This window comes from Natrix helvetica (genome assembly GCF_964273705.1).
Source record: "Natrix helvetica genome assembly, chromosome: 7".
NCBI lineage: Eukaryota > Metazoa > Chordata > Lepidosauria > Squamata > Natricidae > Natrix > Natrix helvetica.
This window is the reverse complement of record NC_138558.1, coordinates 5,848,845-5,866,879: the sequence shown is the minus strand read 5'-3', so window position 1 is coordinate 5,866,879 and position 18,035 is coordinate 5,848,845. Positions and strand designations below refer to the sequence as shown.

Sequence of the window (18,035 nt, the reverse complement as noted above, 5' to 3'; positions counted from 1 at the left end):
AACTTAACCACTAGAGTGATTCACTTAACAAATATGGCAAGGCAAGTCATAAAATGGGGCAAGGCTCACTTAACAAATTTCTCACTTGGCAGCCTAAATGTTGAGCTCAATTGTGAACATAAGTTGAGGACTACCTGTAGTCCTCAAATTACAACCGTTTGTTTAATGACCGTTTGAAGCTACGGCGACACTGAAAAAAAGGACTTTCTATCAGTCCTCACGCATACAACCATCACAGCATCCACATGGTCACTGATCAAAAATCGGGCGATGGGCAACTGGTGAGTATTTACAACAGTTGCAGTGTACCGGGGGCATGTGATCGTCATCTGCAGCCTTCGCAGCCTGCTCCCAACAAGCCATGTTAAGAGGGGAAGAAACCAGATTCGCTTAACGACCATGTGATTCACGTAACAACAGTGGCAACAAAAGTTGTCAAATTGGGCGTGATTCACTTAACAACTGTCTTGCTTGCTTAGCAAAGAGAAATTCTGTTCCCATTTCTGGTCGTAAGTCAAGGACTACCTGTATTTTATTCATCTAAAACAGGGGTGTCCAAACTTGGCAACTTTAAGACTTGTGGACTTCAACTCCACAAGTCTTAAAGTTGCCAAGTTTGGACACCCCTGATCTAAAAGGACCGCAATTCTACATTAACGATCATCTGTTGTTCTTATCTCAGGAGATAAAATTGGTCTACTGTGTTTCCCAGAAAATAAGACAGGGTCTTATTTTCTTTTGACCCCCCCAAAATAAGCGTTTGGTCTTATTTTCGGGGAGGTCTCATTATTTTTGAGATGCAGGAGGCGGCGAGCGTGGTCACCTCATGGCGGCTGCTCTGTTGCAGTATTTCCATGGAGGGCTTATTTTTGGCAGGGAGGGCTTATTTTAGCGCATGCACTCCAAAGCCCAATTGGGCTTATTATCCGGGGAGGTCTTATTTTCAGGGAAAGAGGGTATCTCTCTTGAGGGAGGTGACCGATTTAAAAATGTGGCAAAGAAAGAAAGGAAGGAAAATTTTCCATGAAGCAACATAAGGCATCTTCACCCATCAGCCATCAGCGACGTGACTGAAAGCTTGACTGCCTGACTGTTATTTTAGCTCAATCACGGCTGGATGAGTCTGGAAAATATTACAGATCCGTAGTATGAAAAGGACCTGAAGCAACTTTTGCATGTGAATTCATTTGGAAGGGGAAAAGCTTATCTTCCTTTCCGGTCCATATGCTTTGAGATTTGAGTTGGTGATAGATCTCAAGCTCTGTTTAATCAGGATAAAGAAAGATGCCATCTCTCCCATTTCCCCTTTTAATTCCAGTTGTGTAGATCTTATTCTAATGTGATGGCTTCAAATCTTTTATATACTCTGCATGGTTTCTTAACTCCATTTAACGCTGGTGTGTGGGAGATCTTTGGCATTCTTTGAGCTGGCTGGTTTTCTTGCAGACGTTTCATTATCAAACTAGATAACAGCATCAGTGTTAGGAAGGAGTGGGCTTTTTAAAGAGGAGGAGCAGGAGGAGGAAGAGGAGAATGACTGTGGGGTCTTAAGTGTTCTCTGATCATGGTGATTTTCTTGCAGACGTTTCATTATCAAACTTGGCAGCAGCATCAGTGTTAGGAAGGAGTGGGCTTTTTAAAGAGGAGGAGCAGGAGGAGGAAGAGGAGAACTTTAACTTTATTTAAATTTATAAACCGCTCCCTCTCCCCAAGGGACTCGGGAACGACTGTGGGGTCTTAAGTGTTCTCTGATCATGGTGATTTTCTTGCAGACGTTTCATTACCAAACTAGGCAACATCATCAGTATTACGATGTTTCTTTTCTTTATTTCTTTATGAAATTTATTTGCTGTCCATCTCATATCCAAAAACTCTGGGTGGCATACAACACAAAAACACTGAAAAACATTAAAAGCAACCATTGTTAAAAAAAAAAAAACATGGCAGGTAAAAACATTAACCGATAAGATCATGGAGACAAGACAGCAATGGTGCTGCCTAGTTTAGTAATGAAATGTGTGCAAAAAAAGAAGCCAGAATAATAGAACAGAATTGAAAGGGATCTTGGAGGTCTTCTAGTCCAACCCCTTGCTCAAGCAGGACACCCTATACCAGTGGTTCTCAACCTGTGGGTCGGGACCCCTTCGGGGGTCGAACGACCCTTTCACAGGGGTCACCTAAGACCATTGGAAAAGACATATTTTTGAAAAAATACAGAAAACATAAAATAACCTTATGGCTGGGGGTCACCACAACATGAGGAACTGTATTAAAGGGTCACAGCATTGCAAGGTTGAGACTCACTGCTGTCCCGATTTCTTCTTTAAAATCTCCAGTGATGGAGCAAACACAACTTCAGGAGGCAAGCTGTTCCAGTGGTTAATTATTCTCCACCGTGTTCAAGAGCACCAAGGACCCCACAGTTCAAACCTGAGCTACAAATATTTTCTTTTTATCGGTGTGCATTTGCATGCAGGCCTGCGTATTAGAACTAAATAGAATTTGTTGATGAGAACGCTGGAGAAACGCCTGATCATCAATCATTTCGAGCTAACCGATGGCAGCAGGGGGAAACGGAGAATCTTCCTCCTCTCCAACAGTGATGGGTTGTGTGACGCTACCCGAGCACCTTTCTAAAACTGATGTATGGATATTGGTAGGCTGTGCTGAGGGAGTAAGTGAATGGAATCCGCTGATTTACAAAGCACACTTGAAACATGAAGTGTCAACCTATGGAGACATGGGTCATCACTCTTTGCAATCCTGCCAGATCAGTCCAGTGTCATCTTACCAGAAGGAAAACATATTTTCACAAGATATATATATATATATATATATATATATATATATATATATATATATATATATATATATATATATATATATATATATATATATATATATATATATATATATATATATATATATATATATATATATATATATATATATATATATATATATATATATATATATATATATATATATATATATATATATACTATATATATATAGTGTCTTTTCCCGTGTAAGGTTGAGATTGTCTTTGCAACGTTTCGGCAGGATCTCACCTGCCATCTTCAAGCTTGGGCTTAAAATGGGAACGGAGCTCCGTTCCCATTTTAAGCCCAAGCTTGAAGATGGCAGGTGAGATCCTGCCGAAACGTTGCAAAGACAATCTCAACCTTACACGGGAAAAGACCCGAATACAACAAAACCAGCATACCTACACCCGTGAAAATCTACGAAAACAAATATATCAAACGAAGTTAGCAAACATTCGGTCTCTAAATTCCCTTTAACAAAAATGAGGCAGCCAGCTACAGTCTGGTTTTCTGGATAGCACCAGAAGAAAGAAAGGAAAAAAATAAATAACATTAAGGGGGAGGTGGGAAGGAAGGGAGGAAAAATTAGGAGGCATTAGAGTATTAGTGTTACAATCCCGAAGTTCTTATTTTTGCTGGGTGGGCAATGCGTCATGAATTCATTTAATTCATCTGCTACCCCACTTAGAGTTGTTTTCACTTTCTTCTAGGGAATTATTGAGTCAAAGAAGTTATAAAAGAGATGCATGTGAATCTCCAGGGAACATAGCGTTGGATAATGTTCCCTATGATTTCTGATTATTTGTTTGCGGTAGTTAGATCTGCTCGCCCCGATTTATAAAAATGTTCCTGTAATGAAAACATGTGCTTTGCTTTTGATATTAAGTCTACATTTTAGGACCTATTTTACTTTTAAAGTAGTGAGCTGCGCTGAACTATTCTAGGAGCAACAATGACTAATAACAATTTATGAAACGTGTATGTCACTCAACTTTCAATGACTTTGAGTGGCTAATAAGAATAATGTAAACGTTTTCATGTATTCATCGTGAAGTCGTTTGGGTTTCCTTTCTAAAAAATACCAGTGGGCAAAATCATTTATTACATTCCATTTTGCCTTCCTGGCAAGGTAATAGTTTTGGTCCACGATCCGTTTTTACCCCCCATAGATCATTTTAATTCTTTTAAGAGAATACTAAACATAAGAGGTGGCATAATGAGCTGGTTATTGAATCAGACTAATGTCAACTGAATGAACGGAATTACGACTAATTACAACTGAATGAACGGAATAATATTTTAAAAGTTGCATTGACTTATCTCCTCCACTACTAAAACTGTTTTATCCATTTTATCGTGCCATTTGATTTTTATGGCTTATTTCATGAACTAGCTCAGATATAGTCAATTAATCAATGAGTTATTGCAAAAGGTTCGGTTACATCTTCAGGGATTCCTAAAGAACTGAGGCTGTGTAGTTGTTTTAGAGAAGCAGTTATTGTTTAATTGATCGTAGAATTTATTTCCGTATTAATATGAATTCCTGCTTGTATTTTCCTAAAAAGAAATGTATAAAAACCTATTAAAGACAACCAAATTTAGTCGTTTTACAGTACAGAATTTAGAAGAGTACTGTAGAAGAACAGGGGGTGGAGTCAAGGGAGTAATCAGCCTTGAGTCATTATATTCCCACAAAGGATCTTATGTCCAACTCTTCTTGAATGCCATTTAACTCTTATTTAGTGCCAATTTAGTGTCGATCATTAGTTGACTAAATTCTTTTGTATAGGCATGAGCAATGAATCAGTTTAATTGCAGCTCAACTAGTGGTCCCGATTCTATTTTACCTAAGTAGAATAACATGCATAGATTTAAGTGTATTGTTATAAATCTAACTCAAGTCCTTGGGTTAGAACAGTGGTTCTCAACCATTTTTTGGCCATGGCCCACCTAAGCGCCTTCAAAATTCTGATGCACTCCACCCCCACCCCCGGGTGATGTGTAATTTTTACTTTACTCAAAAAGTGAACTCTACTCTTGCAGAGGAAGCATAAAAGGCCATTAACTTGGTTTAAACAAGGTTCAAATTTCCCCCATTAAAAATCAAATTGTACCCCTGTGGGGCATGGGCCCCATGTTGGGAACCACTGAGTTAGATTAACTGTGTAGATATTGCAAATATCTATTTCTCTCTCTCTCTCTCTCTCTCTCTCTCTCTCTCTCTCTCTCTCTCTCTCTCTCTCTCTCTCTCTCTCTCTCTCTCTCTCTCTCTCTCTCTCTCTCTCTCTCTCTCTCTCTCTCTCTCTCTCTCTCACACACACACACACACACACACACATCTATCTATCTATCTATCTATCTATCTATCTATCTATCTATCTATCTATCTATCTATCTATCTATCTATCTATCACCTATTTATCGATTTGCTTGGCATCCATCCTGGTGGATTCTGTATGACTAACGCAGTGGTTGGTTCCGGATCTTGTGTCTTACCGCCTCCGTGATGCTCCAGCTGCTCAGTGGAGCGTTGTGTAGGCGCTGTATGCGCCATGCCTGGAAGCACGGAAGCCTTAAAAGACCGGTAAGGAGCTCGGGCGGGTGGGCCTTCCGGAGCACCGTACCGGAATGGTATCCAGTACTCAGGGTAGGCTCCGGTATGCCCGTACTGGGGCGTACAACCTGCAACCCACCACTGGACTAACTGGGTTGATAGGTTAACTTTTGGAGGTGAGCTGCAACTGAAGGAGAGAAAAATACTTTATGAGAAATACCATGGATTCTGATTATTAGTAATAATTTTAAACGTCACAAGACCTAAACCTTAGTTAACAGGAGCAGGGGAGAAGACTACATCTCGGCCTATACACAGATAGTCCTCGACTTGCAACAGTTCATTTAGTGACGATTCAAAGTTACGATGGAAGCGGGGGGGGGGAAAGGGACTTGTGACTGTTTTTCACACTTAACGACTTTTTGCAGCATCCTGATGGTCATATGATCAAAATTGGGATGCTTGACAACTGCTCATATTCATAACAGTGTCCCGGGGTCAGGTGATTTCCCCTTTTGTGACCTTCTGACAAGCAAAGTCAATGGGGAATCCAGATTCACTTAACAAGCCATGTTACTAATTTAACAACTGCAGTGGTTCACTTAGTCAAGGGGTGTCCAAACCTGGGAACTTTAAGACTTGTGGACTTCAACTCCCAGAATTCCCCAGCCAGCAGAGCTGGCTGGGGAATTCTGGGAGTTGAAGTCCACAAGTCTTAAAGTTCCCAAGTTTGGACACCCCTGACTTAGTCACTGTGGCGAGAAAGGCCTTAAAAATGGGGGCAAAACTCACTCAGCAGCCGTCTCACTTAGCAACATAAATGTTGGGTTCAATTGTGGCCATGAGTCGAGGCCTACCTGCATAGAAAAAAGTCATTTACATGCAAAAAAAAGGAAATGCATGTTATGAGGAACCCTCAAATGCAACAGGGTGACTGATCTCTTTAAAAGAACGTGGGATTTCTGGTTTTATTTGTGGGTTTTGGGTTGTTGTTTTTTTGCAATTTGCTTTTGTTTTGTCAGTAGTTGATATTTGTCCTACACGTTAAGCACTGACAACTGCTTTTGTCATTCAAACAAATTGGTGAGTTAAACGATAAAGGTTGTAATGTACCGGTACTCTTCAACTTACAACCGTGACCAGAATTGCCGTTGAGGAGCAAGCCAGTTGTTAAGTGAGCCGCATCCAATTTTTACAGCCTCTTTTGCCCCAGTCGTTAAGCAAATCGCTGCGGTTGTTAACCAGGTGGCCCTTAAACCAAGGTGGTTTCCTCCACTGGCTTTGCTTGTTAGAAGTTGGCTGGGGGAAGATCACCAATGGGGATCGCGTTGTCTCAGGATGCTGCAGCTGTCGTAAATGTGAGGACTGATTGTAGCTGACTTTTTCCAGTGCGGTTGTTAACTTTGAATGGAAGCTAAACGAATGGCTGTAAGTCAAGGACTGCCTGAATGAGCCATTCCTTACTTAGGCGGCTGTCAATTGGAACAGAGGTGGGTTGTCCCCGGTTCGATCTAGATCGGGCGAACTGGTAGTAGCGGTGGCGGGAGGCTCCGCCCACCCGCCCATTTCTGTGCATACGCAGTAGCACTGCGTTTGTGCGTGCACAAGCGCTCCCAAACCGGTAGTAAAAAAATTGGCAACCCACCTCTGCATTGGAGTCAGTAAGGTGTCCCAAACACGGAAGACAGATTTGAAGCAATGGCATTTTTATTTCTTGCCTCGCAGGGAGCCTTAAAAGAAGGATGCTTCTTTAACCATGAAAGAACATTAATACGTCAAAAGCCTTGGGAAAACATTACAGGGGGAAGAATAACTTGGGAGACTTAGTTTAAGGCTTGGCTTGAATAGGAAATGACAGATAATTAAATATCTCAACTTCGTGTAAACGTAACTTTCTGAACTTAAAAAAAAAAATCGAATCGCTGATTTGGCTAACAAGAAACTTCAGGAGCAGCACCTTTCCGAGATTTTAATGTGGAGGGTTCTTGGTTTTTTTTTTTATGTAAAAGAATGTTTAAAAGACAGTGATAAAGCTGCATTTGACATTTTTTGGGAATAGGATATCACACAGATGTTTCTCAAGACACAGGATGGGTTTTTTTTTTAAAAAAGCAAAATAAGAAATGTAAGAGTATGATTTGGGAAGTGAGAGATATAGCCAATCATTTAAAAGCCGAAAGAGGAAATTAGAGAGAGAAGAGATGTATATGACAACCCAATGTAAAACATAATCTATCAGGATGATTCGATCACCACGCAGGGGACTCTGCGTAGAATTCTATCAATAAATAATCTAAATAAATAAGAAAGCAGAAGTTTTATTGGAAAGGAAGTGGAAATAACAAAGAAAGATTTTCCAGCAAGATGAAATTTATACAAATGATGAAGAGCTATAATTTAAAACAAGGTGGGTGTAAATAAAACCATCCACTTTTTTTTTAATATCTAGAATCTCCAGTCATTACTGGTTTTGTTATGATTGCTACATGAAGTAATTTCTTCTGATGTAAAATTATTGGATAAAGGCTGGAGGGGAAATCAGTGTTTGCTGTGACAATGGCCCTTAAAAGAGAATCGTAATTGTATTAACACTGTCCCTGAAGAAAGGAAGAAGGGATACATATTTTTGTGTGGAAGAAAAGGTCACCCTGGTGAATGTAGCAATGCATTTAAGGAAGGAAATGTTTGAAAGAAGTCTGAAGCACATCTTATGCTAAAGGTGCCAATGAAGATATTCAGAATTCAGAAGGGAAAAAAATCATTGCAATAAAACATGTGTTTTTCCCTCCCCAGGAATCTAGCATTTGTTTTACATAAGTTATTAAAATCCCAATTTTTCACAATCAAAACCCCAGGAAACCATACAATATCAACTAAAATATTCACAAAAGAAATTATAAAATAGATTTTTCCAGACTGTCAGCAATCTATATACATAAAAGGCAAATACCACTCACTCATCATGAAATCTTCAGAACCATAAAGCCTACAAACTTGTAATTTGGCACGTATGTTCCTCTCGGCTTCTAGGTGCTTGCTAAGAAAGGATGTTTCTAAATGACCATCAGATCATTAGTATTTCTTATACAGTAATTAACATGCTCTGATGCTAAGGAGTTCTACTCCCCCTCCCCACCTGAAAAGAACTCCATTCCAACTGCCAGTTGCCTTATATTAACACGCTCTGATGCTAAAGAGTTAGACAGTCTACTCCCCCTCCCCACCAGAAAAGAACTCTGTTCCAACTGTGAGTTGCCTCACATTCCGTTCAATCAGGAGTGGTGTGGGACTCCTTATAGTACTAAACATCCATACCTCACCAAAATGTCTATGCCTTCCACCTATGGAACTGTTTCCGGATTCAAGGCGGCGGGAGTGATATTCCCGTATGTGTTTCAATCACTGACCAACGGATTGAACCGGAATGAACTGGATTTCTCCTGCATTGCTCAATCACATAGTTTCGTCATGAAGCACGGGTATCCAGCTAGTCAATTTATATTTATTCCATGTTGACTCCAGTTTATGAACTCTGTTAAAGAATCAATTGCTGAACAATTGCCAGTTTGGTCTAATGGTTAAGGTAACAAGTTAGAAACCAGGAGACAGTGAGTTCTAGTTCCACTTTAAGCATGAAAGCCACCTGGCGACTTTGGGCCAATCACCAGGAGATGGTGAATTCTAATCCCGCTTTGGGCATGAAAACTGTCTATTTTCAGTTTGAAAACGGGTGGGTTCTGGCCAGCTTCACTGCCAGTTTGCTTGTGCGCGTGCGCTGGATATGTTCTAGGCACGCATGCACAGTTCAATTAAAATTGTTCTGTGCATGCGCAGAACTCAAAAACAAGATGGCGGTGGCAAAGGTGGTGACCGGGGAACCAGTTCGAGGGCGTGGCAGGCCTGCGTTGCTGCCGGTTTCAGCGACCCAGGCCACCATACCACTACTGGTTCGGCCGAACCGGTCCGAACCGGTCCGAACCGGTCCGAACCCACCTCTGTCTTTGGGGCAGTCACTCTTTCTCTCTCATCCAAACTCACCTCACAAGGTGGTTGTGGAGAAAGGAGGAGGAAAAATATTAAGCATATTCAGCACCTTGAGTTATTTCTACAAATAAAAAGGTGGGATAAAATAATCTTTTTTAAAAGCTCACATTACTGTGATAAATGGATTTAGCAGAATCTGACTACTACTATCTAGTCTATTGATTAATCTGACTATTATAATAGAATCTTATATCCAGTGCAGTGGTGGGTTCCAGATTCCGTTCCAACCGGTATGGCTGGAACGGCGCCGGTATCACCCACATGGACGCATGCGGAGCAGGCATGCATCGTACTTGCCTGCAACACTTCCGCAAGCCTCCGCGACTCTCCAGCTGCTCGGCGGAGCGTCGTGCAGGCTCTGTACGCGCCATGCACGGAAGAACCAAAGGACAGGTAAGGAGCTCGGGCGGGCCCTCCAGAGCACCATACCGGAACAGTACCCAGTGCTCCAGGCAGGCTCCGGTATGCCTGTAACGGGGCGTACCGCCTGCAACCCACCAATGATCCTGTGACACAAATACACCGCTACTCCTCCTCATTTCCAGGGCTATGTAAGAATATTTCCATGTGCATCAATTTTTTTTCTCAAACTTGCCACAACTACAGCATACCTAACCAAATGACCACTAGTCATTTCCCACATGAGCCGTGGCGGCACAGTGGTTAGAACGCAGCATTGACAGGCTGACTCTGCTCACTGCCAGCAGTTCGATCCTGAGGGGCTCGAGGTCGACTCAGCCTTCTCTCCTTCCAAAGTCGGTAAAATGAAGACCCAGATTGTTGGAGGCAACATACTTACTCCGCAAACCGCTTCGAGAGGGCTGTGAAGCACTGTGGAGAAGTATATACGTCTAAATGCTATTGATATCACGATAGCTATCTGGTTCAAGTGGTACTTTGAGACTTGTTCATTTTTTAAAAAAAATCCACAGAGAACAAATTGTTCTCTGGAAGTCATCTCAAGACATTTTTCTGCTTGGGGCAAAAGAAGTCCATTCCAATATGAAATTGATTGATGGTTAAAACTTATTTTAACGGATAGCGCCGTCCTCTATATCACTGCTTCATCTTCTATATATCATGGACATGTTGACAAGCCAACCGTACTTGGCGAATAATCCCCATCCTGCCGTTGACTTGCTTATCAAATTGTTGTGGCGGCGTCTCCTGGATAATAGTCCAGGCAACCGAGACCTAAATTAATAGTTTGGGGGGCACATAAGTCTCCCCTGGTTCAAAAGGAGATCAATCTCCGTGAAGATATTGGGAAATTGCTTGCGAGAGGCTCACAACAGTCGCCGCGTTTCCTTTCCGTAGTGCTAATGGACAACAACGGATCCCGCCATCAAGCAAAGTTAACATATGCAACGCAGAGACTTTGCTGTCAGAACACATTGGAAATAATTCTGTGTGATGAGCGTGTCACGATAACACCCACCCGTTCCTATTTTTCCTTCATTGTGAAGAGGCCGCAATCTGCACAGGCTGAAAAGTGTAAGTCTATTGTCTTGTTCTAAAGTAAAATGTTTTTTTAAAAAAACAATTGTGGTTAAAAGTAGAGACTTGGTAAATAATATTCCATTTAGGTGAAGGCACAACTAATTAGTTGTAAATGGTCCAAGAAAGTCAACCATCAAATATCTCTATCTCTAACTCTCTATCCCGACTGTAGGGGGCGGTGGTCATCTCTGCTTCAAAGCCGAATAGCCAGCGCTGTCCGAAGACGTCTCCGTGGTCATGTGGCTGGCATGACTAAACGCCGAAGGCACACGGAACGCTGTTACTTTCCCACCAAAGGTGATCCCTTTTTTTCTACTTGCATTTTTTACGTGTTTTCGAACTGCTAGGTTGGCAGAAGCTGGGACAAGTAACAGGAGCTCACTCTGTTACATGGCGCTAGAGATTTGAACCGCCGAACAGCCGACTTTTCTGATCGACAAACTCAGCGTCTTAGCCAGAGAGCCACAGCATCTCTCTAACTCAGGAGGGGACATGTCTTAATCCACATTCTTTTTAGTCTATACAATTTCATTTTTTAAGGGATTGCATATGGCAAGAATATAGAAGAAAACTACCGGGTCAATAATTCTTTAAAGAAAATTAAATCCGTACCTCTTGAATCTATACAAATTCACTGTCTGAAGAATGTGGATCTGCCCCTTTCTACTTTAAGCTGGGTATAAATTGAAAGTCTGGGTACTTTAAACCCAAAGTAGTTAGGGAAGACCTCAAAGTAACGGTTGTGCAGAAGAGAAATAAACGTCCCCCCAAAATGCATGACCATTAAGAGATGCTTGCAAAATGTTTACATTTTGTGGAATAAGCAAAGATGCAGAAACGTACAAAACGTATCCTGATGTTTTGCATACTCCGTTTCCATCCCCATTAAGATCTGGACCCAGCAAAAATACGGTGAGGGAAATGAGAAACTGAAATTAGAATGAGAGGTTCTCTCATCTACAGATTCTTCCATAGAACTTCATCAACTCATAGGGCTAGAAGGGACTTCAGAGGTTTTCTAGTCCAACCCTCCCCCCCCCCCCTGCTCGCTGGTTGTCCCATTCCAGGAGCATTATACCATCCCAGTCAGATGGTTATCTAGTCTAACTCCAGTGATGGAGCTTTCATAACTTCTGAAGGCAAGCCATTTCACTGATTAATTGGGAAATTTCTCCTTAGTTCTAGGTTGCTTCTCTCTTTAATAAGCTTCCACCTGTTGCTTCTTGCCTTGCCTTATAAGTGCTTTAGAGAGTTAAATCTACCCTGTGAGAGCATCTCAAGTATTGGAAGACAGTTATCTTGTTATCCATAGTCCTTCGGTTCAATAGGCTAGACATAACCTAGTTCCCTCAACCGTTCATCGTAACGATTTAGCCTTCAGCCCTCTCATCTTTACTGCATACTTTCCAGGGTCTCAAAATCTCTTTTTTTTTTTTGTATTGCGGTGATGAAAGCTGGATACCGTATTGTCAAATAATACGTGCTAGACAAATGTACACATGTGATTTCAGTCACAAACACCTATCACCAAACCTACTGAATCCCACTCGGTTCTGAATTATTGAGGTTTCTCAATACAGCTTAGCCTTGAGGAATGTCTTTGGAAGAAAAATGTCAGGAAAGACCGGGTTTCTATCTAACAGGTACAGAAGATAGAACAAAATAACAACGTTGGAAGGGACCTTGGAGGTCTTCTAGTCCAACCCCCTGCTCAAGCAGTGAACCCTATACCACGTCGGACAAATGGTGGTCCAATCTCTTCTTAAAAACTCCAGTGTTGGAGCACCTACAACATCTGGAGGTAAATCATCTCAGTGATTTTTCTCACTTACAGAACATTTCTCCTCAGTTCCAGGTTGCTTCTCTCCTTGATTAGTTTCCACCCATTGCTTCTTGTTCTACCCTCAGGTGCTTTGGAGAATAGTTTGACTCCCTCTTCTTTGTGGCAACCCCTGAGATATTGGAAGACTATTATCATGTCTCCCCTAGTCCTTCTCTTCATTAAACTAGACATACCCAGTTCCTGCAACCGTTCATCATATGTTGCCATCTCAGTCTCATGCAAGAAAGATAATTTCCTACCTGATGGAGGAGGAAGAGGAAGACAGCTGTCATGACACCCCTAGTCCTTCTTTTCATTAAACTAGATTTACCCAGTTTCTGCAACAGTACTTCATGTGTTTTAGTCCTCAGTCCCCTAATCCTCTTTGTTCTTCTTCTCTGCACTCTTTCTAGAGTCTCAACATCTTTTTTTCTATATCATGGCAACCAATGTTGGATGCAATATTGTTAAGGTACTAAATACTTAACAAAATCCTGAACAAATGGCAGGAAAATATTGCTTTGCATCACACCCATATTGCTAAGTTCAATACCCTAAGGAACACTGCAAATATCAAATAATCTATATATATATATATACTTTCAGCACACAATCGTCAGATAATACGCACACATATTCGTTTTCACCAGTGAGCGTGTACCTTATCTCATCGGAGTCCAGGGGTAGAAGCTGGAATCCCAAAAGTGAATATATAAGCTTTCCAACTGTCGGTCCTTTGAAGGAAACCATGAACACCGTACTGTATGCAAAAGTCTGCTTTTTATTTCATGCAAATAAAAGCAAAGTTTTTTTTTAATTTGCAACTGGCTATCCAAGAGAGAGAATGGATGAACAAGATGGACAGCATAAAAATAAGCAAGGAAGTTACAGATGGAGTGGAGCTGGAATCCATATTATTGGATAGTCTTGGAGCATACAGTATCCGGCTCTTTGATAAAATACAACAACATCACAATTGCTAGGAAGGCACTGTGAAGGGACACCAGAAAGATTAAGAGAAGACAAGGCCGGAGGGGTCTGGTTGCTGAATGTAACTTCAGGTTCACAACACACAATGCCAGTTATCTGGAAGTTGATGGCAGCACTGCTTCAGCGGGTGGTTTAATGAAGAAAAAGCAGAAAGATGATGGGTGGGTGGGAGAAGCAGTGGGCGCTGAAGACCACCACACAAGGAATGAAGAAGGCAAATGTGCGGTTTTGAGTTTCACTGCATGTAATGGCAAGCCAACAACACCATACACAAGCTGTTCGAGCATGTGCGCAAGATGGCTTCTACGGAAGTTAACAAGGAAGAAAAGGACAGAAATGAGATTTAAGCTCGACAGCCAAGCTGATGCGCTAGCGGGATTGAGAGACGGCTCAGAGGTAGGTGGACTGGGTCACAACCCATGAGAATGGAAGCAGATCCAGCAAGTCAAAGAATGATCTTGGCCTGTTACGATGAGAGATGGGAGGGCAAAGGAGACTCATCCCCACACCTTGAAGAACATCAAGATCTTTGGTGGACACTCTTTGGCACAGTGGTCAAGAAGTTTTGCAGGATCAGGAGGACTCTTTTCCCCACAAGGTGCCCCAGACACAAATAAATCTTTATTCTGAGCGGCTGCCCAGTTGCATTGGAAGTGTCCGTCACACTCATTGGGAAGACGGATGTGAATGTGTTTCTGTGTATCTGTGCACAGAGGTCTGGAATCATACATAGACAATCCTCAACTAACGACCACAATTGAGCCCCAAATGTTCTGTTGTTAAACGAGACATTTGTTTAGTGAATTTTTGCCTCATTTTACAATCTTTTTTTTTTTTTGCCGCTGTTAAGTTAGTGGCACTGTTGTTAGATGAATTTGGCTTTTCTCCATTGATTCTACGACCAGAAGGTCTCAAAAAGTGATCGCGTGCCCCCCCCCCGGGGGCACTGCGACCGTCATAAATATGAACCAATCAAAACTGAATTTTGATCGTGTGACCATGGGGGATGCTGCAATGGTTCATCATTGTGAAAAACAATCATAAGTCAACATTTTTCAGTGCCGTTGTAACTTTGAACGGTCACGAAATCAACTGTTGTAAGTTGAGGACTCCCTGTATTACCGTATTTTTCGGACTATAAGACGCAGCAAGATTTCGAAGAGGCAAGTAAGAAAAAATACGTTGTTGCCCTCCCTGGCCCCCAGCAGCACTCCGCAGGCTTCAGCGGGGCTGAAGGAAGGCAAAAACGCCCCACTTTTTGTGAAAAACGGGCAGAGAATGGTCCCACTGAAGCCTGCTGGGTGCTGCTGGCAGCTGGGGGGGGGGGAGGGGGGGAGGCAAAAAAAGCCTCTGTTTTTGCAAAAATGGGATGCAGGGGTAGGGCTTCAGGAGGCCAAAAAATGGCTGTATTCGGTGTATAAGACCCTCCAACATTTCCACCCTCTTTTAGGGAGGGGGGAAGGTGCGTCTTATACTCTGAAAAATACGGTATTTAAAAATTGAAGGATTAGAGAATAACCTTTAACGGTGATGGGATGAGGCTCAGGAAATATTAGGTGATAAAAGCTATAAGCCATGCCAGCAGAATTAGTTCTGAATGTAAATTCAGAATAATCCCTGACCTCAATGGCCCAGCCAAACAACTGAATGTGAAATTTAAAATTTAAAAAGATTTTTTAAAAAAATCTTTTGGTCCAACACTGGATTGTGAGTGTGGATAATCTGATGAACTTTCCTACCTGGACCAAAAATTAGGCCTTGATATGAAACCCAGAGGAGACAATCAAATCATGATTCAAAAAAATTATGGGTATATCTCGACTTACAACGGTTCGTTTAGTGGCCATTCAAAGTTACAATGACACTGAAAAAAGTGACTTCTGACTGTTTTCACACTTATAATCATGGCAGTATCCCCATGGTCAAAATTCAAGACACTTGGCAACTGACTCATATTTATGACGGTTACAGTGTCCTGGGGTTCCCACAATCCACTTTTGGGAACTTTCAGTGGGAAAGCCAGATTGACTTCCCAACCGTCTGATTAACTTAAAAACTGCAATGATTCACTTAATAACTGTGGCTAGGAAGGTTGTAACATGGGGAAAACCCCACTTAACAAACGCTTCACTTGACAACATAACTTTGCGGCTCAGTTGTGGTCGTTAAGTCGAGGACTACCTGCATAATGTCTATGGCCATGCTTTTTTAGGGGAGAACATTTCTTTTGAAGAAAGGATTATGCTTTATTAGCTACTTTGCTAGGAAAAAAATCAGGCTGTTGTAGAATCAGTCTTGGCCCCTCAAAGAACTTGCTCACATGTGTGTCCTCTGCACCAGGGATCTCCAACCTTGGCAACTTTAAGACTTGTGGACTTCAACTCCCAGAATTCCCCAGCCAGTAAAAAAAACATGGCTGGCTGAGGAATCCTGGGACTTGAAGTCCACAAGTCTGTCTATATGTATTGTCTCCCCTCCTTAAAGGAAGGTGAATGAAGTGTTCATGTTGAGGCCCACTTGGACCGAGAGGCTTAAGGATATCTCAGTTTAGACGACGTGAAGTGGGTAGAAAAAGTGGAGCTTTCCTATATCATCAGAGAAGGAGAGCCCATTTGGCTGCCCAACCTTGCTAAATATAAAACCGAGCTCCTATTAATAATGGATTTAACATCTCGTTTTATTATATTTTTAATGGGCATGAAGACAGAAGCTCTTTGGATGGATGGCATAGCAGTGAAGTCTCCAGTCACTTCATCAAACTGGAGTAATGTGGCTTTTTGAAGGTGAAAATATATACATATATATATATATATTTTCCAAAAGGAGGGAAAGGAGGGAAGCCAACTAATTTAAAATTAAGACATGCTATAACAGGAAAATGCAGGAGTGTCTTACCCCGGAAACAATCAGTTCTCCGCCAAGGTTTTGGACTTCTGCCTTGACCTTGCTACAGATATTAAGCTGGTGACAGTACAGGGCGATGCGTTGAAGATAAGCGAGCAAGTCTTGCTTACAGGCTGAATCGGGACACTGCGAAGGAAAAGAGAGAAAAGCAACTGAAAATTTGACTTATTGCTATTGAGATGCTGAATGTGCAGAGAAAACGCAGTCATTTTGCGGTATCAGCTTTGAGGGTTGATACCACAACTGTCGCTCGACTGCTTGGTGATCGGTTTCACACAGACCAGATCTTGTCTCACTTACTGCGGCCATCTCATGCGAGGGAATTCACCGGAGAGCGCCTGAAAGCTGCTTTTTCGAAAGGCAATTGGATTTTCTTTGTTTTTTATTCGAAGACCTTTCACTTCTCGTTCAAGAAGCTTCATCGGTTTGTTCTTCATTCATGTCATGGGCTGTGGAGGCACAGGGGTTAGAATGTGATATTGCAGGTTGAGTCTGCCCACAGTCTGGAGTTCAATCCTGACTGGCTCAAGGTTGACTCACCTTTCCATCCTTCCGAGGTCAGTAAAATAAGAATCCAGGTTGTTGGGGGAAATATGCTGACCCTCTAAACCACTTAGAGAGGGTTGTAAAGCACCGGGAAAGCGGTATATAAATCTAAGTGCTATTGTGGGAACCAATGAAGCTTCTTGGGTGAGAAGTGAAAAGTCTTCATTGAAAAAAACAAAAAAAGTCCAGCTGCCTTTTGAAAAAAATACCTTTGAGACTGTTCTGACCGAGGCTTCCCAAGAGCATGAAGCAAACTCCTGGTCCCGACAAAAACCCCTTTTATTAATTGACCGTGAATTCTGCTCATGAATCCATCAAAGTCTTTCAAGGGAGGATTTACAGTCACAGACCTTATCTGGCTTGGAGAGCTGCCAGGGCAATATCTGCAAAACTTGGCAAGGAGTCTTGGAGAGTCACAAACCAATTAAGCAAACTAATTGTCTCCTGCAAACTCCACTCCCCTTTCGCTCCTCTTTTATTTCCTCTGGGAGGGGCCATTCATCGTCCACCTGTGGCCTTACTCCCAAGTCGACCCCTGTCCTTTAGCTGTTCCCTTCCTCTGGCACCTCTGCACATGCACACACTAGGAACAGGCTCCAGCTGTTCATCTGCCTCACGGATGTCTGACTCTGAAGGCAGTTGATAACTGTCAGATGGCCCTGGCCCCCTCTCTGCCTCCGACCCAGAGCCCTCATCAGAACCTTCCCCAGACTCCAGGACTGGCCCAGGTTCCTCCCCGACCTCCTCACTGTCCGAATCTGCTGTGGGCTCCGCTGGCGGGCCACAACAGAGACAACCGTGACCTGGATGATTGAGAAAGTCTATAATCACTGGAGAAACCAAGTACGCT

At 42.2% G+C, this 18,035-nt stretch overlaps 1 protein-coding gene across 8 annotated transcripts in view; it reads right to left on the bottom strand.

Annotated features, from left to right (window-relative positions):
• The window catches only part of CTNNA2 (catenin alpha 2), a 653,992-nt gene that overhangs the window by 28,764 nt on the left and 607,193 nt on the right, over positions 1-18,035 (bottom strand). For all 8 annotated transcript variants that reach the window (XM_081960368.1, XM_081960363.1, XM_081960364.1 and 5 more), the window contains exon 17: positions 16,631-16,765. In XM_081960368.1, the coding sequence (XP_081816494.1) occupies positions 16,631-16,765 (135 nt within the window). The remainder of the gene's footprint in view (positions 1-16,630; positions 16,766-18,035) is intronic.